This window comes from Symphalangus syndactylus, chromosome 5 (genome assembly GCF_028878055.3).
Source record: "Symphalangus syndactylus isolate Jambi chromosome 5, NHGRI_mSymSyn1-v2.1_pri, whole genome shotgun sequence".
NCBI lineage: Eukaryota > Metazoa > Chordata > Mammalia > Primates > Hylobatidae > Symphalangus > Symphalangus syndactylus.
Window position 1 is genome coordinate 147,681,426 of NC_072427.2, and position 26,019 is coordinate 147,707,444.

Here is a 26,019-nt window from a genome sequence, read left to right on the forward strand (position 1 = left end):
TTGAAGAATGAAAGGCTATGTTAAACTAACGTTTTCCCACAACTAAATAAGATAATGTTCCACAGTTATCTAAAATAGCCCCCATAATTTTGAGGGAAGAAAGCACGATTTGGCCTTAGACTTTGAAGCAAGAGGATTCTGAGTGATATTTTAAATGACATCCAATATTCGCAGGAGATGTAAAAAGGATATTTAAGTGACATCCAATATTCACAGGAGATGTAAAAAGAAATACCCAGTTCCTTTTCGTTCATTTACGTCTCTCTCTCTCTCTCTCTCTCTGTCTCTCAGGACAGTCGCTGACATCACTGAATACCTCCTCAGGTATAGTCTTCTGCCTACCAGTGCTGACACCAATACCTAAGGCTATATGGAAGGTCAAGGGAGGGCAGAAACTGCTATGATAATCAAAGAAGACTAGGGACTACAGAAATAGGAGTCTGCGGGTCGCAGCCAGTGGTATCAATAGCTCTATGACTGCTTTGCTATGCAGTCCTTCTCTCTAGAAAAATCCTTTTTACATGCAGAGAAGGATAAGACTCTTGTGGTACCCTCATAGATAGAGTTATCTTTTGAGATTCTCAAACATTCTTTATGAGACTGGCAGAAACAGCTCAAGCTTCAGGAGAATCACTTAAACCCAGGAGGCAGAGGTTGCAGTGAGCTGAGATCGTGCCACTGCACTCAGCCTGGGTGACAGAGTGAGACTACATCTCAAAAAAAAAAAAAAAAAAGAAACAGCTCACAGCTCAAGCCCTAGTATTCTCTGATTCTGGTGTTTTAGTAGTAAATGCAATGCAGAGGAAAGGTTTAGTTATCAAATCTTTTGCATAAAATTGGAATTAATTTAGGGCAATAGAATTATGGAAAGATTTGGATTCAGTTGTTTCAAGATAGTTTTCATCTAAAATAGCTCTCAAAGATTATGTACTGTTCATGAATATGTTGAAATGTATAGCCATTATTCTTCTCAGCAACTAGGGAACCAGCTTTTTTTACAATGTATAAACCCACAATTGATATCTACTAATTTAATACTTATCAATGCTTAATTTCTATACAGGTCATTCAGCACTTATTTTATCTAGTATCTTTGGGCTCCTTCTCCTGGTTCTGTTTATTCTATTTCTCACGTGGTGCCAAGTTCAGAAACAAAAACATCTGCCCCTCAGAGGTGAGAGCCCCACTAGGATTGTATAAAATGTGAGTTACCTGCCACCAAGGGCACACAGGATGGGGGATTCTTGCAGAGGGGAAGAAATGCACTTGCCACTTTGAGTGAGATGGATTGGAAAGTGCCAGGCCAAATGCAGAAACATGTGGAATGATCAAGAATAAGCCAATCCATAATTTCCATTTACACAAATGTAATGTTTTAGAAGGTGTAGCTTGCCATACAGATGATGAGTCAGATAGGCAAATATCTTGGCTGATAGAAGGAAGGTAATTGTATGTTTTGGTTCAGAATCTAGATTGCAGAAATAGCCAACAGAAAATGTAGAAGCATGGTGGAGGATTAAGAACAAGAGTGTCCTGGGTTTGAACACCACTTACATAATTTACTAGCTGTGTGGCCTTTGGCTAGAAACTACCTTTCCAAACTCCAATTTCCTAATTTGTAAAGATAATAATAGTCTTACCTCGTCAGGTTAAGATAGTTAAATAAATTAATCATCTGTATGAAAAAATGGCCAGCACATAGTAAATACTATGTAAAGAACTTGGTAATAAAAGTGGAAGAACATCAAGGGTTCAAGAAAAAGGAGGATAAATATTAAAAATGTTAAAAATTCACTAGCAGGGGTAGGTGATGAAAGGGCCATTGGATTTTAGCTCAGAGGGATTAATATGTGTCAAACCTTAGCATTAAGTGTCCTAATATAAGGGATAGGCCATTTGAATTTGAATCCTAACCATGAAGCATCCATTCTCAGTTTCAACCAGAAGGAGGGGTTCTCTCGAGGAGAATTTATTCCATGAGATGGAGACCTGCCTCAAGAGAGAGGACCCACATGGGACAAGAACCTCAGGTCTGTGCAACTCCAGGGGCCTCACTCCATGGAGAGGGTGGGAATATGAGGAAATACCACTGATATTTAGGAATTCCCACTCAATGGAGATGTGTCTCAGCCTCTTATACAAAATACACGAAAGGGAAACAAATGGGGAATAGATAAAATAAAATATGACTCAAAATTAAGAAAACTGGAATATACATTCTCACTTATTTCATCCTCGGTGTCATATTTAGTTCATGGCAGAGGCACCAAGCAGAGAAGACTAAAATAAAAAGTGTTGTTTCTTCTAATAATCAGTCAAATACCTTGTCCACAGTTTCATTACAAACCCAATAAACAATAATTGTTTTCCAATTTCATTACATTCTACTTTAATATGGTGGCTAAGTTCCTTGAATCTTATCTATATTTGTACATTTATAATTATTTTTAAAATAATTTTATTATGACATACAGTGTGGACAAAACAGTACATAAAACTAAATCTTTTTTGGAAATAACTTATAATGGAATTACTGTGACAACACAATGAACACCATCTGGAAAAGTGACTTTCCAATAGCTATAACAAATTTTACTCCTCTGAGTTACACATGAGAATGTATTTTACTGAGTAATCAGATACTAAATAGTTTCATCTTTTATAATGTTGCTAATTTAGTATTTGATAAGTGGCATCTCGTTATTTTAATTAACATTGTTTTTAAACTTTATTTTTGTATTGATGTACATAGTTTCTAAGTACATGTGATAATTTAGTACATTCATATAATTTGTAAAGATCAAATTAGTAAAATTGGGATATCTATCACTTCAAATATTTGTCTTTTTATTATACCAGAAACATCTGAATTATTCTCTTCTAGCTATTTTGAAGTGTGTTTAGATTATTGTAAATTATAGTCACCTTATTGATTTATCAAACACTAGGTTTTATTTCTTACAATTGTATATTTGTACTCAATCAACCTCTCTTTATCCTCCCTTTCCCCTACCCTTTTCCGCCTCTGATAACCACCAATCTACTCTCTATCTTCATGGGATCAACATTTTTAGCTCCCATATATGAATGAGAACATGGATATTTGTCTTTCTGTGCTTGGCTTATTTCACTTAACATAATGACCTCTAGTTCCACCATGTTACTACAAATAACATGATTTCATTTTTTATGGCTAAAAATGTGTGGGTATATATACCACATATTCTTTACCCATTCATTCATTGAGGGACATGGGCAGATTCCATATTTTGGCTATTATAAATAGTGCTGCAATAAACATGGTGCAGCTATCACTTTGATATATAATTTTCTTTCTTTTGGATATATACCCAGAAGTGGAATTGCTGAATCATATAGTAATACTATCTTTAGTTTTTTTGAGGAAAATCCATACAGTTTTCCATAATGACTATACTAATTTATATTCCCGTCAATGGTGTATGAGGGTTCTTCTTTCTTCATATCCTTGCCAGCATCCATTATTTCCTGTCTTTTTGATAAAAGCCATTCTGCCTGAGGTATGATGATATCTCATTGTCTTTTTGAGTTACGTTTCTCTGATTATTAGTGTTGTTGAGCATTTATTTACATATTGGCCATTTGTATGTCTTCTTTTGAGAAATGTCTATTCAGTTCTTTCACCCGTTTTTAAAATCAGATTAGTTGGTTTTTTTCTATTGAGATGTCTGAGCTCTATATATTTAGATTATTAACCCATTATTAGTTGGATAGTTTAAAAATATTTTCTCCCACTCTGTGGATTGTCTCTTCACTTTGTTGATTGTTTCCTTTGCTGTGCAGAAGCTTTTTTGATTGATATAATCCCATTTGTCTATATTTTTGCTTTGGTGGCATGTGCTTTTGAGGTCTTACCGAAGAATCTTTGCCCAGACCAATATCCTGGAGTGTTTCCCAGTGTTTTCTTCTAGTTGTTTCATAGTTTCAGCTCTTACATTTAGTTATTCAATCCGTTTTTATTTGGTGTTTTATATGGTGTGAGATAGAGTCTAGTTTCATTCTTGTGCATGTGGTTATCCAGTTTTCCCAGAGCCATTTATTGAAGAGACTGTCTTTTCCCAATGTATGTCTTTGGTGTATTTGTCAAGAGTGGCTTGGCTATAAATGCATGGATTTACATTTGGGGTCTCTATTCTGTTCCACTGGTTTATGTGTCTGTTTTAGTACCATGTTAATTTGGTTACTACAATTTTGTAGTATATTTTGAAGTCAGGTAATGCAATGCCTCCAACTATGTTCTTTTGCTGAGAATAGCTTTGGCTATTGGGGGCCTTCTGTTGTTCCATCTAAAATTTATGATTGTTATTTCTATTTCTGTGAAAAATGTCGTTAGTGTTTTCGTAGGGATGGCATTGAATCTGTAAATTGCTTTGGGTAATTGCTTTGAGTATTTAACAATATTAATTCTTTCAATCTATGAGCATGAAATATACTTCTTTTTTTTTTGTCCTCTTCTATTTCTTTCATCAGTGTTTTATAGTTTTCTTTGTATACATCTTTCACTTCTTGGTTAAATTGATTCCTAAGTATTTTATATTCTTTATAGCTATTGCAAATTGGATTGCTTTTTGATTTCTTTTTCAGGTTATTTGCTATTGGGATATATAAATGCTACTGATTTTTATATGTTGATTTTATATTCTGTAACTTTACTGAATGTATTTATTAGTTCTCACAGTTTTTTTGGCAGAGTCTTTAGATTTTTCTAACTATAAAACCATATTGTCTGCAAAGAAGGCTAATTTGACTTCTTTCTTTCCAACTAGGATGCCTCATATGTCTTTCTCTTGCCTAATTGCTCTGGCTGGGACTTCCAGTATTATGCTGAATAAATGTGGCGAAAATGGACATCTTTGCCTTGTTCCACATTTTGGAGAAAATGTTTTCTATTTTTTCCCATTTAGTATCATATTAGCTGTGGATTTGTCATACATAGCCTTTATTATGTTGAAGTATGTTCCCTCTATACCCAGTATGTTGAGGCTTTTCATTATAAAAGGATGTCGAATTTTATGAATGATTTTTTTTTAGCATCTATTGGCATGATCATATGGGTTTTGTTCTTGATTCTGTTAATGTGATATATCACTTTTTTATTGATTTGCTCATGTTGGACAATCTTTGCATCCCTGGAATGAATTTCACTTGATTGTGGTGAAAAATCTTTTAATCAGTTGTCGAATTTAGTCTGCTAGTATTTTGGTGAGGATTTTTACATTTTTGTTCATCAGTGACATTGGCCTGGAGCCTTCTTTCTTTGTTGTTTCATTGTCTGGTTTTGGTATCAGGGTAATGCTGGCCCTATAAAATGAGTTTAGAAGTGTTCTCTCCTCTTCAATTTTGTTAAGAGTTTAAATAGAATTAGCGTTAGTTCTTCTTTAAATGGCTGGTAGAATTCATCAGTGAAGCATCAGGTCCTGGGGTTTTCTTTAGTAAAAGGTTTTTAAATATTAACATATTATATTAATATAATATATTATGTATTAATATAATATGTTATAATTATTAATTTAATATCTTAATATATACTATATTATAGAATAAATTATTAGAATAATTTAATAATACATAATTATATATGATATATGATATAAATAACATACTATATAATTATCTATAATTGTAATGATCTGTTATATAATATATATTTAATATATTTATATTATATTTTTTATTTTATATAATTTAATATAATTATATCGTATAATTACTATATAATCTATAATATGCAAGTAATATATTAACTATATAATCTATAACATATAAGTAATATATAATATATAATATAAAAGTAATACATATGATATGTAAGTAATATATAATATAAAAGTAATACATATGATATATAATATATAAGTAATATATAATATATAAAAATAATATATAGTATATATGATACACAAATGTACCATATATATATAAATACTCCATTTTACATGTATGTGTATATATACAATGGAATGTAGATGAACTTTAGGGATATTATGCTAAGTGAAATAATTATGCCAAGTGAAATAATTATGCTAAGTGAAATAAGTCAGCCAGAAAAAGACAAATACTACATGATTCCCTTTATAAGAGGTTCATAGAGCAATCAAATTCATATAAACAGAAAGTAGAATGGTAGTTTCCAGGGGCTGGAGGAGGGAGAATGGGGAGTTATTCTTTAATTAGTATAGAGTTTCATTTTGCAAGATAAAAAGAATTCTGGAGATAGATGGTGGTAATGGTTGCACAAAAAACTGAATGTACTTCATTTCACCAAATCATACACTTAAAAAAAATCTTGGGACTCTGAAAAGTAAATAACACATTGAAAAGAAATGTCAAACTGAGGAAAGACTATTGTGATCATGATGGTAAATTTTCTGTTTGTTTGTGTTTTTTCTTCCTGGACTCCTAAAAAAGCCCATCTTTCTGGCCAGAGGACAGGGGAAGGGAAATCCAGGGAATATGGGGAATCTTCCTGTTTTTTAGTTTGCTCTCTTCACCCTAGCCCTAGTCCAGTTTCAAAAGCATATCTGCCCTGCTACAGCCAATGTGGCACAGGCAACTAAGTTTGAGAAGACTTATTTCTCTGGATAGCAGAGCATGAAAGAATGACCCCTGTTATGCAAATAGTTTGGGGAAAACCCTCATTCTCTTTTCTCTTATTACTTCCTAGTCATGTGAAACTTTACTGCAGTATGAGAAAATAAAACTGTGAGATAACCCATTTATTTTCTTGCCAGAGAAAATAGAAAAAGAAGCCACTGGAAGCTAGAGAACATAGAGGAAATTGCATAGAGGGAGGATCTGGAGAAGAGGTCTTGAAGCAATACAAGTACCAGGTTTACCTTTTAGCTGCAATTATGCAGAACATACAAAATGAAGCATAGCAAAGTCTTTGAGAAATGAACAAAAATATATATACTACTCAAATCCCAGAACAACTCATATTAGTACATACAAAAAGCATACCCAAACAGAATAGCAAAGTCTTTGAGAACTGAATTGACACTAAATAAACCACCAGAGATGGTAAGACAGAACTTGCAATCTGAACCTAACTGGGTTGATCAGTTGCTAAATCAAGACAAAACAAAACAAAACAAAGCAAAAACAAAACCAAAAACCCAATTTCTCCAAAGTGTTTTAACAAAACTTTTGTAAGACTCAGAAGTCTTACAACATAATATTCAAAATATCCAACATACGAACCAAAATTAACCAACATACAAACAACCAGGAGTATCTAATCAATTCTCATGGAATAGATAACCAGCAGTTGCCAATCTACATTAAACAGAGGTTGGATTATCATACAAAGACTGTAACAGCATGAAAGCTATTATAGCCATATTCTATGAGGCAAAAACAAACTTTCTAGAAACTAATGGAGAAATCTTTTCATGAAAGAAACAGAATCCCATGGAAATTCAAAAATTAAAAATGTCAGTATCTGAAAATTTTTCAAAAAATCACTGGATTGCCTCAACAACAGAAAGAAGATAACAGAAAAAAAATCAGTGAACTTCAAGACAGGCCAATGGAAATTATTCAATAAAATAGAAAAAAATACCTTAAAAATGGGAAGAGAGGAACCTATGGGAATATATCAAAAGATATACATATCGGTGGCATATGGTGGCTCATGCCTGTAATCCCAGCACTTTGGGAAGCCGAGGTGGGTGGATCACCTGAGGTCAGATGTTTGAGACCAGCCTGGCTAACATGGTGAAACCTCGTCTCTACTAAAAATACAAAAATTAGATGGGTGTGTTAGTGTGCACCTGTAATCCCACTTACTTGGGAGGCTGAGGCAGGAGAATTGCTTGAACCTGGAAGGCAGAGGTTGCAGTGAGCTGAGATCGCACCATTGCATTCCAGCCTGGGTGACAAGAGCGAAACTCCATCTGAAAAAAAAAAAAAAAAAGACATACATATCATTGGAGTATTAGAAAAGAAGTTAGACATGGTGCAGGAATTTTTTTAAAAGAAATATTGTCTGAAAACTTCATAAATTTGTTGAAAGACATGAATTCATAGATTCAAGAAGCTTAGCAAACACCAAACTAAATATATACATTCCCAGACACGTCATGTTCAAATTACTGAAAATCAAACACAAAGGAAAAAATATCAAAAGCAAGGAGACAAAAATGACACATTATGTTTAGAGGAACAACAATTAAAATGAATACAGATTTCTAAAGGGGTCAGGAAACAATTAAACAAAGTCTTTAAAGTGCTAAATGCAAAGAACTGTCAATCCAGAATTCTATATCCAGAAAAAATAACTTTTAGAAATGAAGATAAGCAAATTTATCTGTTAGATGAAATAAGAGTAAAATTTTTTTAAGAGTTTTATTTTATCTGTATTTATTTCTTCTCTGATGCTTCCCTTTTCTTTTCGTAGATCAGAGCTTCTGAACTATATCATTTTCTTTCTTTCTGAAGAATTTCTTTTATAATTTTTTGCAAGGTGACTGTAATGGCAACAAATAACCTCAATTTTTATTTGTCTGAGAAAATATTTTATTTTTCATTCATTTTTGAAGGATACTTTCCCCTGAATACAGAATTCTAAGTTGATGGTTCTTTTTTTCACGCTAAATATTATACTTACTCTTTTTGCTAGCATTGTTTTTGAATGGAAGTTCAATGTAATTCGTATCTTGCTCCTCTGTAGACAATTTTTTTCCCCTGGCTTCTTTTAATATTTTTTCTTTGTCTTTGATTTTCTGCAGTTTGAATATGAATGCCTAAATTCTGGGGTTTTTTGTTTGTTTGTTTGTTTGTTTGTTTTGGCATTTATTCTGCTTGGTGTTCTTTGTGCTGCCTGGATAAGTGCTTTGGTTTCTGTCATTAGTTGTGAGGAATCCTGTCATTATTGCTTCAAATGTTTTTCTGCTTCTTTCTCACCTTTTTCTCCTTCTAGCATTCCTATTGTATGTATGTTACATCTTTTGTAATTCTTTCACAATTTTTGGATATTCTGTTCTGTCTTTTTTATTCTTTTCTCTTTGCATTTAAGTTTTTGAAGTTTCCATTAATGTTACTTCAAACTCACTGATTTTTTTCCTCAGCTGTGTCCAGTCCATTGATGAGCCCTTAAAAGACATGCTTCATTTCTATTGCAGTGTTGTTGATGTCTAGCATTTTTAATTCTTTCTTTGAATTTCCAACTCTGTGCCTACATTGCTCATATGTTCTTGCAGTTTGTCCTTTTTTTCCTTTAGATCCCACAACATGTTAATCGTAGTTGTTTTAAAGTTCTGGTGTAATCATTTCAACATCTCTCTCACATCTGAGTCTGGTCTGATGCTTGCTTCAGACCAGACTCAGATGCTTGCTTCAGACTCTGTTTTTTGTCTTTCAGTGTGCCTTGTAATTATTTTGTAGAACGTCAGACATGATATATAGTGGACACAAAGAATTGAGGTAAAGAGGGTGTTGGTGTAAGGTTTTATGTTTATCTGGCGAGGAATTAGGCTGTATTTATTGTTTGCTGTAGCTGTAGGTGTCAGAGGCTACTATTTCCTCTGGTGCCCTTGTTTTAGTCTCCCCTGTTGTCTTTGGGGCTCCCTAGTGAGTTCTTAAATAAGATCTTTGACGTGCAGTTTTATCCATTGTATTCCCTGGTATTTTATAGGAACCCTATTGAAGTGTTCTTCATTAAGAAGAACACAATATTTCATATTTACTTCAAAATGACTACTTTCCCCTCCTCCTGATAGAAAGCACAAAATGATTTTGCTCCAGTCTTCACTGTGATAACTTGGTAGGGCTTCTAAAGGTAAAACAAAAATGTAGGTCAGCTGGAGTTGTTAACACTGAAACTTTTTCTCTCTGAGCCTACAGCAATTTGTCAATTCCAGTTTAGACTTCCCTACCCTATTACTGATTTCCACAGGGGTTTCTGCTCATGGGGTTCTGCTCTATAAGTTGCAATTCTCTGCCTCTGCCTGTCTGTCTCTCCAATTTTGGTGGTACTAGTTTGCCCTATGACCTCAGTTCTTTGATGGACCTAAGAAGAGTTGTTGATTTTCAGTTTCTTCACCTTTTTTCTTGTTATGCAATTGGGAGTAATGACTCCCAAGCTTCTTACAGGCTTCATGGGAAACTAGAAGTTCAAATAATTACTCTTAAAAAACACAGTCATATTCAACCTTCTTGAAATTTAGTTACCTAAATTTCTCTATCCACAGACAACAATTCTTTATTTCTCTCAATTCTGCCAAAAATGGAACAATTCCCTAAATACAATTTTTAGTACCCTCCTATCTTTAGACGATGATGCTTACCATTGAGTTTTACTTGTCCCATTTTTAAAATCAAAATATAAATATCACAATTCTAGGCTTTTAAGATACTGGGAGCAAATCTGATAATCTGATAAAAAGCTGTATTATTTGTTTTGGTAACACTTAATGGTTTATCCTTTTAAATATGATAATTGTTTTACTTCAAAACGGTAACTAAGCATGCTCTTAATTTGTGTAATAGTCACTTCTTGCTCTATTATACTTTCCCAGCTGATCAAACACTGCACCTAACAGCTCTTCCCTCTGCAGAGAGGTTTTCTACTATTCAATAATACAGATTTTGCCTTTCTTTCAGATGACACCCCTAAACATGGTTGTGAAGATGCTGGCGAGACATCGCTGTTGGGAGTTCTTCCTGCCTCTGAAGCCACAAAATGACTTTAGACTTCCAGGGCTCACCAGGTAAGTTGAAAAGTATTGTTCTTACTAAAACTAGCAATTTAATCTCCCACTGTCGCAGAATTAAACACCTTTTTTTTTCCAATATTTATATTACCATATATTATGTCACTGGTTCATATCCCCAGTATATCAAATATTCTATGTTAACCTCTGGAAAAGAGAGAGGTTGATGAGAAAGTTGTTCCTATAGAAAATTTACAGAATTTATCAGAATTGGTTTTGAGCATTGGCTGAGGCTGCAGATAGTCTGTCACTAAGGAAGAGGTTGATTAGATCTCAGCTTTACATACTGCTCATTGATAACCTCCATTCCTAGGATTTCTGTTCATTTTTGTTACACAGAGTAGGATCTTCACATTTATTCTCTTAGGTACAGCCTAGATTCCGTGCATTAATATCACTCCTTATTGCTTTAATCGCCAGTGCCTGACAGATGATACATGCTTTATATTTATTAAATGTAGGTGGCTTTGTCTGATGAGAAAACATTAAAATAATAGCAGTGAAATCATTCTGTAAAGGTTTAGAAAAACAAGCACTCGTTATATAATAATGTTGCATTGAGGCAATTCTAAAACACTTACTGGTGCCAGGACGAATAACTAAAATCAAAGTCAACTAGAAAATCCAGCACAAAAAGAACAGTGCTTTCTCTCAAGTAGAGTAGATGGTTCAAATATGATGGAGAGAAAAATTGAACTCAATGAAGTCAAAGGACTAGAAAGCACTGTGCTTTCTAAATAATGTTGAAACACTTTTTAATTCCTAGCATGAATGAGCTAGCAATTCTGAAAAGAGCATCTCTGTGTAGCCCAAAGATAATTCTAAATTTTTTATGGGAATAAATGCCAGGGAGCAAAGATAAGTCGTATCTCCTGATTTTTATTACAGAATATCTAGACATCACCAACACAAAACTATTTCAGATTTGACCCAATGATCCAAGTGAATGGGCTTGAGTTTCTCCGTTTTTTTCTCAAAAATATATTATTACCATAATAACAAAAAACGTTAGAAAAACCAGAGGCAAAATACACAAAAACCATTTAGATAATAACTAGCTCCAACATAATGTAATGGTAACTCTTCTAATACCAAGACTTATATTTATGATTGAAGCCTTTTTCATCTTTATATGCTATTGATAATTTCTCTATTTGGAAAAGTTCATTGAAAAACTTAAATTAAAATGTATCCTAAAGTGTATCTTATGTGTTTTCATCTGCATGATATAAGGAACAAATGATTGAGTCTATATTATTCTAAACCAATTTTAATAAATACTAATTTATATTAGCACAATTTTTGTTTGCCAATGGATACTATGTGTTGTTTTTAAAGTACTTGAAACTAGGGTTCTATATTAGAAAAGATTTTCCCTCAGCAGTTCTGCTTAGTTTATTATTGTGCTTAGTGTATTAGTTTTCTAGGGCTGCCAAAAGAAAATACCACAGACTGGGCAGCTTAAACAATGGAAATTTGTTTTCTCACAATTCTGGATGCCAGTAGTTCATGATCAAGATATTGGGAGGTTTGGTTTCTTCTGAGGCCTCCTTCCTTCCCTTGCAGACAGTCATCTTCTTGTTATGCCCTCAGGTGGTCATCCCTTGGTCTGTGTTGTCTGTGATCTAATTTCTTCTTGTAAGGACACCAGTCATACTGGATTAGGGCTCACCCATGTGACCTCATTTTATCTTAATTACCTCTTTGAAGGTCCAATCTTCAAATACAATCACATCCTGAGGAACTAGGGGTTAAGACTTGAACATATGAATTTGGGGGGACCCAATTCAGCTCATAACACTGAGCAAGTCTATTACTCTATCATACAAAAAAACCTACTTTTGTCCTGTCTGAACCTCATTAATCATCAGTTCTGACTTAGCAGAATCCATACTAAAAACTTTTGAAAGATTAATTTCCAGAGGCATTCCAAAAAGCAAAACCATATGTAATTGTACCTTCCTTCTTAATTCTGGTGTTATTTAACACTCTTTTTTTTGATAAGTAAATTATCACATTCTGGGACCCAAAATTCTAGATTATGGGAGCAGAAAGAAAATTGCATAATATCTGCATATGCACAAAAAAGAAATATTAGTACATAGCACCTACTAAATCTGTCCTAATTGATCAATTCTTTGTGGGGTGTGTGTGTGTGTTTGTGTGTGCACACACACACGTGTCTTAACTTTAACCTCATGTAGGCTAGCATTCTTATTTAGAAGAATAGTAACTTGTTGCCTCTTGTTTTATAATTCCAGATCAACCTCTAAATGTCTTTGAAGGAGACAGCAACTTTTAAATGAATAAAGAGGAAGTCAAGTTGCCCTATGGAAAACTGGTCCAAATAACATTTCTTGAACAATAGGAGAACAGCTAGATTGATAAAGACTGGTGATAATAAAAGTTGAATTATGTATATCACTGTTAAATAGACTGAATGTTTGTGTTTTCCTTTCCCCCCCCACAAAAAAAAAATTCGTACGTTGAAATCCTAACTGCCAATGTAATGGTATTAGGAAGTGGAGCTTTGGAGAGGTAATCATGTCGTGAGGGTGAAGCCCTCATGAATGGGATTAGTGCCCTTAATAATGGAACCTCAGAGGCTCTGTCACTGTCCTTCCCTTATGTGAGTGTACAACAGGAAGTCAGCGGTCTACAACTTGGCAGGGAGCCTTCATCAGATCTGAATCATGCTGGCACCCTGATCTCAGGCTTATAACTTCCCAAACTGTGAGGGAAAAAAATTCTGTTGTTTATATGCCACCCAGTTTATAGTATTCTCTTATAGCAGCCCAGACTGAGACAATCACTAACTGAAAAACCACTCCATACGTATCCTACTCCTACTTCTGCTGAACAATGAAAAACATTATTTGAGGCTGACTTATGGCTGTTCTTGTAGTTCAAATTAGTGTAATTCCATAGATATTTGAATGTAGAAAGCATTTTCAAAATTTGATGTCAGAATAGTCATCTTTATTTTTATCCCTGATAGATTTATTCATAACAGCTTTGCTCAATTGCCCTTCTAACTTGGCTTCCTCAGATTTCAAACATATTGTTGTTCCTATAGGAATTATAACACATATATTATAGTAACAAGTACCTACCACAATAGTAAAAGAATTTTTAAAAAATCAGTAGGCTTCATGGAGCTGTTACAAGGGATGTAAAACAAACAAACAAAAAGAAGCCTAGGTTATTAGAAAAGAGATTTTTAAATCTTTAAGACCCTAAATAAGCTTTATTCATTTAGGGTCTCTGCCCTCAAAGAGTTGGAAATCCTAAAAATCAGGAGACTTTGGTTCACAAATCTGATAAGAAAGGATAATTATTCCAATGCCAAGAAAAGCTTGTTTTGAAGCCTTCTTCTCAAGCGATAGCAAGATTTTAGATTGTACTTCAAATACTAGGGCCTCTCTTTGCAATATGTTTGCAGTATATATTATGAGGAAATGTAGTAGAGAGTTTAAAAATTAAAATTTAATCCTAGCCAATTAATATATATTTCATTAATATTGCTGTACTGCAGTAAAATTATTATAGATTCCTACACTAAAATAAAGAGCTAGCCCTATTTCTATGTTTGGAAAGTTTAAGTTTTTATTATAACATAAATACATGTTTAAAAAATATTGAAAGAACAATAATAAGTATGAAAAAATCTATCATGCTGAAATAAGCACTGTTAACATTTTGGAATGTTTCTGTCACTCTTTTGTCTGTCCTCTCTCTTGTGTATACATGAATGAAATTATTCACCTACGTAACACAAAGATTATTCATTCTTATTACATCATTTTTTGAACTTCCATTAAGTGCAACATTAATCATATTGTTGTTTTCTTGTACATGATGAATCATTTTTCTCTTACTGTTTCCAAGATTTTCTCCTTGTCCCTGTCTTTCAACAGCTTGATGGTATCTAGATAAGGATTTCTTTGTGTTTGTCTTCCTAAAGTTTCATTGGATTATTTGGATTTTCAGATTAATATACAAATCTGAGACATTTTCAACTTTTTTTTCAAATATTTTTCTACCTCTTTCTCTCTCTCTTCTTCTATGCCTCCCTTTACATGTGTGCTGATATACAGCTCTGTTAATTTTTCTGCAATATTTTTTTCCATGTTCTTAAGATGGATCATTTCTATTAAACTACAAAATTTACTGATTTTTGTCTCTTCTGAAATTTAAAATTTACTATTTAGCCTTTTTATAAACTTATCATTTCATTTATTTCATATTCCGACTCAAGAATTCCTATTTTTTTTTACAGATTTTATTTCTTCTTATTTGTTGAGCCATTGTCATTAGATTTTTCTTTAATTCTTTAAATATGATTTTCTTTAGTTTTTCAAACTTATTTATATAGCTGCTTTGAAGTCTTTCTCTATTCAGTCCAGTACCTGGACCTCCTCAGAGCTAGTTTTCATTGATTGCTTTTGTTTTTCTTGGTATGTATAGATCACTTCCCTGTTTCTTTCATATCTCTTTTTTGTTTGTTTAGAGCTGTACATTTTAGATAATATACTGCAGTAATTCTGGTTTCTAATCTGTCTTCCCCAGGGCAGTTGTTGCTGTTTGTTTTTTGATCTACTTGTCTATTAACTTGCCTGGACTACGTCTATGGACTCTAAGTCCTCCATACTATGCAGCCTCTGATGTCTCTGCTGAGTTTTTTATTCTTGTTTTTATTTTCAAACCTGGTTTTAAAACAGGTCATCCCTCTATCTGTCTAGCTTAGTGTTCAGCCAATAATTGGTTAAATATTGCACCCGAACACACTGAACCAGTAAAGCTTCATCCTCTGCCAATAGATCTCTGTGTGTCAGGGAACATATTCTAAGTTCAGGTACTTTTGAAGTCTGCCCTTGTTTCAAATTTCTCTATAGAGTCTCTTTTGTCTCTTCTGCATGTGTGTGCGGTCATCAGTCAGTCAGGGATGTGTGGAATCCTATCTGGCTCATCTATTGCTGTCTCATTTACCAGATCTCCCTGTTAAATATCTTCCTAGTCCACTGGTTGTTTCTATTTTTAGAGATGTGGGGAGATGAGAGCAGCCCCAGCAATAAAGCCAAAGATTTCCACCATTCTTACTCTAAGTTTAGTCATTTTTCATGAATAAATAGTTCTCAAACTATTTTTTGCCTTTGGCCAGTTTCCAGAGTTCTAAAATGGTCAGTTTTGACTGTTTTGTTTAGTTTTATAGTTCCTTTTGGGAGACAGGATTTGTCAATCTGTTCATTCTATCATCTCTCACTTACCAGAGTTAACATTCACATACTATCAATTGTTAATATGATGATTGCCAAAAGTTATTTTTAAATCCATTCATGATTTTTACTTTATTTGTTGAAATTCTACTGTCAGTAAGAGCTTTTTCTTCTTCCCCATTTACTTTATTTCCTTTATTTATTCAATATAAATTAACAAGTTCTTATTTCATTGAATGATTATAGCCTATTGCTAACATTATTTATGTTGATTCATAAGTCATCTCACATTTGGCCAGCATATTAGTTCCTCATATTAGTTCCTATGTCCTTTAGACCCGTTTACATCATTCTTTGACTTCCTTAACTTATGGGACAATTACAGTTTTCAGGCTTATCTTGTGTTTTCTCTTCCCCAGCCCTAGAATCAGGCACCTTTCCAAGGAGCCCTGGTTTATTTTAGAGAGAAATAAAATTTAGAAAGCAATATCTGAATTCTAAGTGATCTAATTGTTCCTGAAGTCTCGTTTGTAGTCTGATATATATTAAATTTGTCCCTCTAAAATTCATATGTTGAATCCCTAACCTCTGCTGTGGCTATATTTGGAGATAGGGCCTTAAGGAGGTAATGCAGGTTAAATGGGATCATAGGGTGGGAGACCCTAATCTGACAGGGCTGCTGCCTAATAAGAAGAGGAAGAGACATCAGAGTGCTCTCTCTTTACCATGTGAGACCACAGTGAGAAGATGGCTGTCTGTAAGCCGGAAAGAAAGCCCTTACCAGAAACCAAATCAGCTGGCACCTTGATCTTGGACTTTCCAACCTCTAGAACTGTGAGAAATAAATTCCTGTGGTTTAAGCTACCAGTCTGTGGTATTTTGTTATGGATGCTCAAGCTGACTAAGACATACTCATCTCAGCAGAAAGATGGAAAAATAGACATACATACACATGCATGCACACACACATATTACATACATATTTATATGTATTATCTATATATATATCTATATGTATTGATGTATATCTATCCATCCATGTATCTATCCATTTATCTATAATATTCTGAATTCATTAGGTCAAAGAAGACTTTATAAAGAGACATGACAATTAAGTTCAATGCATGATCCTTGACTGAATCCTGGATGAGAAGAAAAAGTCATTACAAATAATATTATTGAAACAACTGGCAATATTTGAATGTGAACTTTGCATAATATAATATTTTTGTTTGATAATTGTACTAGGTTACATAAAATGATCTTTTTGTTCTTATAAAATATATATTGATGAATTTCAGATAAAGGGTGTGGTATCTGCAGCTCAGGAGAAAAGGGTAAAGGGAATGGAGTAAATACTAAATGGATGAAGAGGAACAGTAGTTCTTTTGATATTTTGGCAATTTTTGGTACCTTTAAAATTATATCAAAATTAAAATGAACAAACATCATTTCTAACATCTGTTTGGGTAATTATCAAAACATCTAGAGTTGATTGGAAATGAAAACAGCTGAAAAGCTTATAATAGTAACTTCATAACATCTGATTGTTATCTTCCAGGAAGTAGTTTTCACACCTAAATATGTATTACCAATAGAGTAACTGTACTATGATATAAATATAAATTGACATTTATAAGTTGAGGGAAGAGGACAGAAAGAGACAGGAACAGAAAAGCAGAGACAAGAAGATGTGGTAAATGGATGGATAGATGAATATCACAAGTAAGTTAAACGAAATAACCAACCACACAACTGTAAGAACTGGCAACCCCAGAATTCCTTAGCTATTTGCACATTGCATTTGGGATTAGAAATGAAAAGTCACACACTAAAGATGCTCTCTAAAGTTACATCATTTCCTGGGATTCACAGAGCTCCAGTTCATGAAAAGTAGCTTTAGATGTGAGGGGTGATTTAAGATTCACATCTTAGGTCTAGGAAACCTCTGTGACTCCAACTTGGCACCTGGAGCTGCTAATATTCTCTGACTACAACCCAGCTTCTGGAACTGCTTCTGCAACAAAGGAGCATATTTTAGCAAATGAAGATAGCTAAATTTAGGACTATACATTTATTTGCTTAAGAAATGAGTCTGTACACCTCTCTAGTGACTTTCTCCATAGCTCCTCATATTTCTGCATAAACTCTGCTTCTGGGAGCTCAGAGAAGAGAAAGGAAATATTTAGTTTATTCCCGGGTCCTGCATTTTTTACATCAGGAGAGAATGTTAGCAATAAAGACAAAGGGTAGAGGGGGTATGGGTAATTGTTCCCAAGCTATGTCAGTTTCATGTATAAGATATCCTGAAGAGTGTAAGATATATTATCACTCCTCGATGAGCTCAATGAGATATTTTCTATTAGAAAGTCTAGGACTTCCTAACTACTTTGAAAACATCCTGTCTTCCCCCAGCTTATTGTATTGTTCCCATTACTCCAGAAAAACATTTCTGAAAAATAATTTATTCAATCAACATTTTTGGAGTAATCAAAATGCCCAAAGCATAGTACAAGTGACTGAGGATACACTTACAAATAAATGTATCTGCCCTCTCCACATGAATCAGATCATTTGGTGTGGCCACGACACTTGTAGGATATGACCTTATACATCTTTTCATTCTCCCACCTTTCCGTGTAGTTTGTTATTTCTGTCACATTTTATTACTTGCAATTCCTGAAAGAAATAATTTTTTGCTTAACCATAGACCCTTACTAGAATAACTTAACTTCATCTTTCAAAAACAATCTTTCTATTGAGAAATTACTAACTACTGTACATTAAGTCATCCAAATCTCCCAGCAAGCATCCAAGAAGGTTTCCATTAGTTATTTATATTTCCTAGTTGAGGAAAGTATAACTCAATTTGAGAATTTGAAATGTGAGTAATTTCAAAAGAGTCAGTGTCAATCACATCTGAACTACTTCTGCAATATTTAACAGAGAACCTAGGATATAATTTAAAAATCAATATATAATTAAGGGTTTAGTAAATGTTATTTGATTAAAGATAAGAAAGTAATTTCTCATGTGCTCTACCTGCCATTTCTGGATTTCCACAAGCTTATCAGTCTCTAAACATACTTCCATAGAGACATTCATACTTGAATTATCCACAGTTTCTCAACTCAGAATCAAGTCCATCCCAGTTTAGCTAACCAGTGTGATTTGGACAGAAATCCAGATTCACCATCTACCTCATTGTAATTTTTTCCCCTTAAGTCTCAGAGGAGGGAGCTCACAGCCTTGAGCTTGACCTCCCAAAGTGCTGAGATTATAGAGGTAAGCCATCGCACCTGGCCATACTATTTTTCAACTCTTTTGTAAATCTAAAAGTATTCCAAAGTACTCAGTTTTTTAAAAACATTTATTTTGAAAACAAAAAAACATAGCAAGGACTTATTATTGCTTTGTGAGGGCCTTCCAGCTTTCCTCTAACCTAAGTAATGAATATTTATTAACTATGTACTATATGTAAAGCCTTGTTTTAAGTGCTTAATGTATTTTACTTCACATGAAAGCCCAATAACTCTGTGAAGTAAGTACTATTAAAATTCTCATTTTTTACAGTTAATAAAATAAAAACTGAGGCTCAGAAAGGTAACTTGCTGAAGGTAACAAAGCTTATAAATGAAGAGCCTGGATTCAAACCCAGGCAGTTTGACTCAATAGCAATATACTAAATGGCATGCTATGTTCTAACCATAGGATCATCCACTAATGGATGGGCTGGAATAGACACGTGGACTAAGAAATCTACTGTCACCTATTCTCCTCTTCCTTATTAGTAGGGTCATAAGTGGTAAACCATATTCCATTCTCTTCTTACAAGCAATAAGATTTTTAGCTAGGTCTGTGCATTAGCTATACTTCTCAACATTCATTACAACTCGTTATGATCATGTGACTGGGTCTCACCAATGAACAGTTGTGATGTGGGCCACTTCCCTGAACAATCCATGCTCTTTCCCCTTGCACAGAGTGGTTGCAGATGATTGACACTCCCTAATGAATGGTAGAGCCTGCTTATGTGGAACTCTGCTCAATATTTTTATTAATTTTAGTATAGCCTATTTACACCTCCTGGTATTATAGACAAATATAAGAAAAAAACACATTTCTAATAGTCATGAGTGAAGGGGATACTTTAAAAACTACAAATATTTGCCTTTTCTTTAACAATGAGGTTTGAAAATGTGTTAATTTAATGCTGCAAAGTAGTAAATATTTAAAGAAGAAAAACGTGGGTTTGTGGACACTTGAATGACATGTGAAGCTCATGTGAAAACTCAATAATAGTTCAATGCAACCAGTTTTTAATTTTATATTTGTTATTATTTTATCAAGGGAACGGCAATTGAGAAGTTTCTGGTTGTTTTATCCCATGGCATCCTTAGCATAAGAGACAATTCCTTTTTACCTTAGAAATTAACCAAGATAAACTGGTTATACAGATATAAGGAAAGTAACCACCCATTGTCAATGAAGAAAACTATTAGGCTAACTTTTAACATCCCAGAGATTGGGTTACAAAGAATATTTTTAAATAAATACATTAGGTATTCATTAGCCCAAGAGGATCTTTGAAAAGCAATGATTTCGTGGTAAGGAAATTGAAATGTTGGTGCCCCACAAACAAAGATATGTAAACTTAAGTAAACACAATTTTAGAGAAATGAACTGAAAGCTATTGCAATTGTAGACAACAGAGAGAAAGATTTCTGCACTTGCAATTAATTTCTTTAAAAATAGAATCGTGATATGTGGCCGATGTTAAGCCCTCCCAACACAGCAACTTGAAAACTCACCATGAAGAGCAGCAGTCAAAGGAACTAGGGAAATCTACAGTGTGATCAGTTTTTCTGCTGCAGGTAAGCAGAGAGCATCCCTTTGCACTGAATAGGCCACTGAGCTGCATTACTGCTTATTAATTCCTCATCATTCCTGCCTCCTTTGATGTTCTCCCTAAATGACTAGATTTGCGGGGCTAAGAACTTTATTTCCCACAATCCCTAGCAGGAAGAACCTGGGCTCGCTTCCACCAGAGAGACTTGTTCATGGAAGATACGGTTTCGCAAGGATCTTTGCACTTGTCCTGAAAACTGCTAGCCTTGGTATTACAGCATGGTGACCTTTAGCAGTGGTTTCCTGGGGGTTTTAAAACTTCCTGATGAGGGTTTTGTAAGCACAATTATTTCCTGTAGTAAACCACTTCCTGCTTAAAATACCTAGGTGTCTCTTTGTTTGTTGTCTGATTTTTAGAGCTCTTGGTCTCCCTGAATTTGTTTAACACTGGAAAGAATTACATTTTGGTGAATGGAACAATAGAGCCTTAAGAGTTGCATTCTCTCATTCCAAATAGTGAAACATGAAGAATGAAACAACATTGGCAAGAAATGTATTGGGCAGACAGAGAAAAAAAGAGTAAAAGAAATTATACTCAGTAAGAAGTAACCCAAGACTTAAGAAACAAGCAGTAATAGGAAAGACACACACAAGCCAAAAGATAAAGCAAGTAGGAAAAATGATTTTAAAATGTTTTAGAGAATCAGAGTAATAAAAAGAATCAATACAAATTAATAAAAAAACATAGAAAAGGGGAGAAATAAAAAATAAAATGTAATAAAAAAGAATAAATGTGGCCCCTGGGAATTTTGGGGGCATCTACAAAAATAAAAGATGATGATGATCTATAATCACACAAAGTAATACACACCCCAAGGAAACCCATGCAGACACAAGAGACTAACATCCCATGGCTATATTGAATATCTTCTTAATATACATACAGTTTTACAAATATCAGAGTAAATTGGTCATATGGTTTGGATATTTGTTCCACCCAAATCTTATGTTAAAATGTAGGCCCCAAAGTTGGAGATTGGGCCTAGTGGGAGGTGTTTGGGTCATGGGCACAGATCCTTCATGTCTTGGTGCTGTCCTTGTAATAGTGAATGAGTTCTCCCAATATATCGTTCTTTAAAAGTGTGGCATGTCCCTGCTCTCTCTTTCGCTCCTGCCCTTGCCATGTGATAAGCCAGTCTACCCCCTTTGCCTTCCACCATGGTCGTAAGCTTCCTGAAGCCTCATCAGAAGGCATCCAAACAGATGCCAGCACCATGCTGCCTGTACAGTCTGCAAAACTGTGAGTCAATTAAACCTCTTTTCTTTATAAATTACCCAGTCTCTGTATTTCATTGTAGCAAAACAAGAACAGCCTAACACAGAAAATTGGTGCTGTGGAGTGGGGCATCGCTATAAAGGTGCCTGAAATTATGGAAACAACTTTAGAACTTGGTTATAGGCAGAGGCTGGAAGAGTTTGGAGGACTCAGAAGAAGATAGGAAGATGTGGGAAAGTTTGCAACTTCTTAGAGACTGGTTAAATGGTTGTAACCAAAATGCTGATAGTGATATGAACAGAGAAGTCCAGGCTGGAGAAGTCTCAAATGAAAGTGAGGAACTTAATGGAAACTGGAGTAAAGGTGACTCACATTATGCCTTAGCAAAGAGCTTGGCTGCTTTCTGTTCATGCCCTAGGGATCTATGGAAGTTTCAACTTAAGTGATGACTTAAGGCGTCTGGTGGAAGAAATATCTAAGCAGTGAAGCATTCAAGATGTTGCCTGGCTGCTTCTACCAGCCTATATTCAGCTACAGGAGCAAAGAAATGACTTAATGTTGTAATTTATATTTAAAAGAGAAGCAAAGCATAAAGTTCAGATAATTTGTAGCCTAGCCATGTGGTAGAGCAAAAAAAAAAGCATTATCAGTAGAGAAATTCAAATGGCCTGTGGAGCAACCACTTTCTAGAGATACTTGCATAACAAGAAAGGAGTCAAGTGCTAATAGCCAAGACAATGAAAAAGAGGCCCTGAAGGCATTTCAGAGATCTAAGAAGCAGCCCCTCCCATCACAAGCCCAGAAACCTAAGAGGAAAGAATGGTTTCAGGGGCCAGGCTCAGGGCCTACTGCCCTGTGCAGCCTGGGGACACTGCTCCTCACATCTGCTCCAGCTGCAGCCTCAGTTCAAAGGGACCCAGGTACAGTTGTAGCAGCAACTTCACAGTGCACAAGCTATTTGCCTTGGTGCCTTCCATGTGGTTTTAAGCATGTGAGTACACAGAATCCATGAGTGAAGAAGGATTGGCAGCCTCAGCCTAGATTTCAGAGTATTTATGAGTGGGTGCCTAGGCAGAAACCTGCTGCAAGGGTGTAATACTCACAGAAAACTCTAGGGCAATACCAAGGGGAAATGTGGGATTGGAGGTCCCACACAGACTCCCCACTGGGGCACTGCTGAGTGCAGTTGTGGGAAGGGGGCTATCACCTTCCAGACCCAAGAATGGTAGATCCATCAGCAGTTTTCAATCTCAGCATGAAAAAGCCAAAGGGGCAGAGCTGCCCAAGGCCTTGGAAGCCTACCCCTTGTACCAGTGTGCCCAGGATGTGGTACATGAAGTTAAAGCAGATTATTTTGGACATTTAAGGTTTAATGACTGAGCTAGGTATGGTGGCTCATGCCTGTAATTCCTGCACTTTGGGAGGCTGAAGCAGGCAGATTGCATGTAGTTGAGAGAGGTGAACAAAGAGGAGGAGTTAGAGACCAGCCTGGGCAACATCTGTGCAAAAAAAAAAATGCAAAAATTAGCCAGGTGAGGTGACATGTCTGTAGTCCCAGCTCCTAGGGAGGCTGAGGTAAGAGGATCACTTGACTCCAGGAGGTCAAGGCTGCAGTGAGCCATGATAACCCACTGTACTACAGCCCAAGTGACAGAACAAGACCCTGTCTCAAAAAAAAAAAAGAGCTTAATGATTGCCCTGCTGGGCTTTCAGACTTGCTAGGGGCCTGTTGCTCCTTTCTTTTGGACCATTTCTCTCTTGTGGAATGGGAATGTTTACCCAATGTGTACCCCATTGCATCTTGGAAGTAAATAAAGTGGGTTTGATTTCATAGGTTCATATGTAGAAGTAACTCATCTCCAGATGAGACTTCAAAGTTGGACTTGGGACTTTTGAGTTAATATTGGACTGAGTTAAGACTCTGGAGGACTATTGGGAAGGCATGAGCAAATTTGGCAATGTGAGGACATAAGATTTGGGGGGGCAAGAGGTGAAATAATATGGTTTGGATATTTGTCCCACCCAAGTATCATGTTGGAATGTAATCCCCAATATTGAAGGTGGGGCCTGATGGGAGGTGTTTGGGTCATGGGGGTATATCGCTCATGGCTTGCTGCTATCCTCAGGATAGTGAGTTCTCACAAGATCTGGTTGTTTAAAAGTTTGTGGCACCTCCCTGCTCTCTCTTTTGCTTTTGCTCTCTCTGTATGGTATGCTGGCTCTCCCTTTGCCTTCCACCATGATTATAAGCTTCCTGAGGCCTCATCAGAAGCCAATAAGATGCCCAGCACTACGCTTCCTGTACATCCTGCAGAACCATGAGGTAATTAAATCTCTTTTCTTTATAAATTACCCAACCTCAGGTATTTCTTTATAGCAATGTAAGAATCGCATTGAGATTGAGATTTCAACCATTCTTTGTCACAAATTGTTATAATTATGAGACAGTGAAGAGACTTTTGCAAATCATTTTAACTTCCCATTCCATGCTGAAATTCCTCACATAACTGTTCTGACAGGTAGCACCAGACTTTAACATTTCTTTCATCTCAAAACAACAGTTCCTTTCATCTCAAAACAACCTATTCCATGTCTCCAGTTCAGATATCTCTCCCCTCCTCTTTCCTTCTGTCTCCTTCTCTCTCTCTGTCTTCCTCCATCTCTCTCTTCCCCCATCCCTAATATCCTCTAATGTATCTAACTAGAGGTTTCCACTTGGCTGTCTTATTGACCCATAATGACAAAAGATATTGCATGTAGTTGACAGAGGTGAACAAAGCGGAAGAGCAGGTAAACAGGTATAAGTTGGTGAAGATAAGAGAGATTATGGGATGAGATTTATGTGAAAAGAAAACCTGATGTGGGAGAGGAAAGAGAAAAAGTACTTTCATTTGACACTAAATAAATAATATTTTGGAGTCCATAAAGCTTTGTGTAGAAAATAAAAACTGTAGCAATTTCTTCCCCATGCATCTTTCTCCACTTGCCTGTAGTCCCAGCTACTTGAAAGGCAGAGACGGGGGATCACTTGAGCTGGCGAGGTCCAGGCTGCAGTGAGCCGTGATCATGCCACTGCACCAGTTTCCTTGGGTAAGTGTCATGCTCCTCTCCAAGGCTGGAGGAAAATGCAACCTGGACAGAACATTTTTGCTGAGACCAGCTCAGTCGGGGAGACCCTAACCCAGTGGCACTAGAGGAATTAAAGACACACACCAGAAATATAGAGGTGTGGAGTGGGAAATCAGGGGTCTCACAGCCTTCAGAGCTGAGAGCCTCAAACAGAGATTTACCCATGTTATTTATTAACAGCAAGCCAGTGATAAGCATTGCTTCTATAGATTATAGATTAACTAAAAGTATTCCTTATGGGAAACAAAGGTATGGGCCAAAATAAAGGGATGGGTTTGGCTAGTTACCTGCAGCAGGAACATGTCCTTAAGGCACAGATGCTCATGCTATTGTTTGTGGTGTAAGAATGCCTTTAAGCGGTTTTCCACCCTGGGTGGGCCAGGTGTTCCCTGCCCTCATTCCGGTAAACCCACAACCTGCCTGTGTGGGTGTCATGGCCATCATGAACATGTCACAGTGCTGCAGAGATTTTGTTTATGGTCAGTTTTGGGGCCAGTTTATGGCCAGATTTTGGGGGGCCTGTTCCCAACACATTTTAGAATGTCCGGGTGATATTTCTTTGTGACCATCTTGAGTGAGGAGAGAGGAAGCACTCAGCTGTGGCCTGGAATTCAGAGTTTGCTGAGTCATATAGTAACCATGAGCTTCTCTTTCCTAAAGCTCCACAAGTGGCTTTAGGAACAGAAGACAGCATGAGTCATTTACCTAGGATTTCACCTGAAAGTGGGAAATCTGTGTGAGATTTGAACTGACTAAAATCAATTGTGTGGAAGAAGTTAGAAGTTCAACAAATTTCTTG

At 35.6% G+C, this 26,019-nt stretch overlaps 1 protein-coding gene across 3 annotated transcripts in view; it reads left to right on the top strand.

Moving 5' to 3' along the window:
• The window catches only part of CD163L1 (CD163 molecule like 1), an 87,332-nt gene extending 65,485 nt beyond the window's left edge, over positions 1–21,847 (top strand). For 2 of the 3 annotated variants that reach the window (XM_055280795.2, XM_055280796.2), the window contains exons 16-20: positions 292–324; positions 1,064–1,174; positions 1,935–2,030; positions 10,642–10,748; positions 13,013–13,183. In XM_055280795.2, coding sequence (XP_055136770.2) covers positions 292–324; positions 1,064–1,174; positions 1,935–2,030; positions 10,642–10,724 — 323 coding nt within the window. In that variant the 3' untranslated portion in view covers positions 10,725–10,748; positions 13,013–13,183. Of the gene's footprint in view, positions 1–291; positions 325–1,063; positions 1,175–1,934; positions 2,031–10,641; positions 10,749–13,012; positions 13,184–20,722 lie in introns of those variants that run through there. The other variant, XM_063640807.1, reaches the window with a different exon arrangement.
• The last annotated feature ends 4,172 nt before the right edge of the window (positions 21,848–26,019 follow it).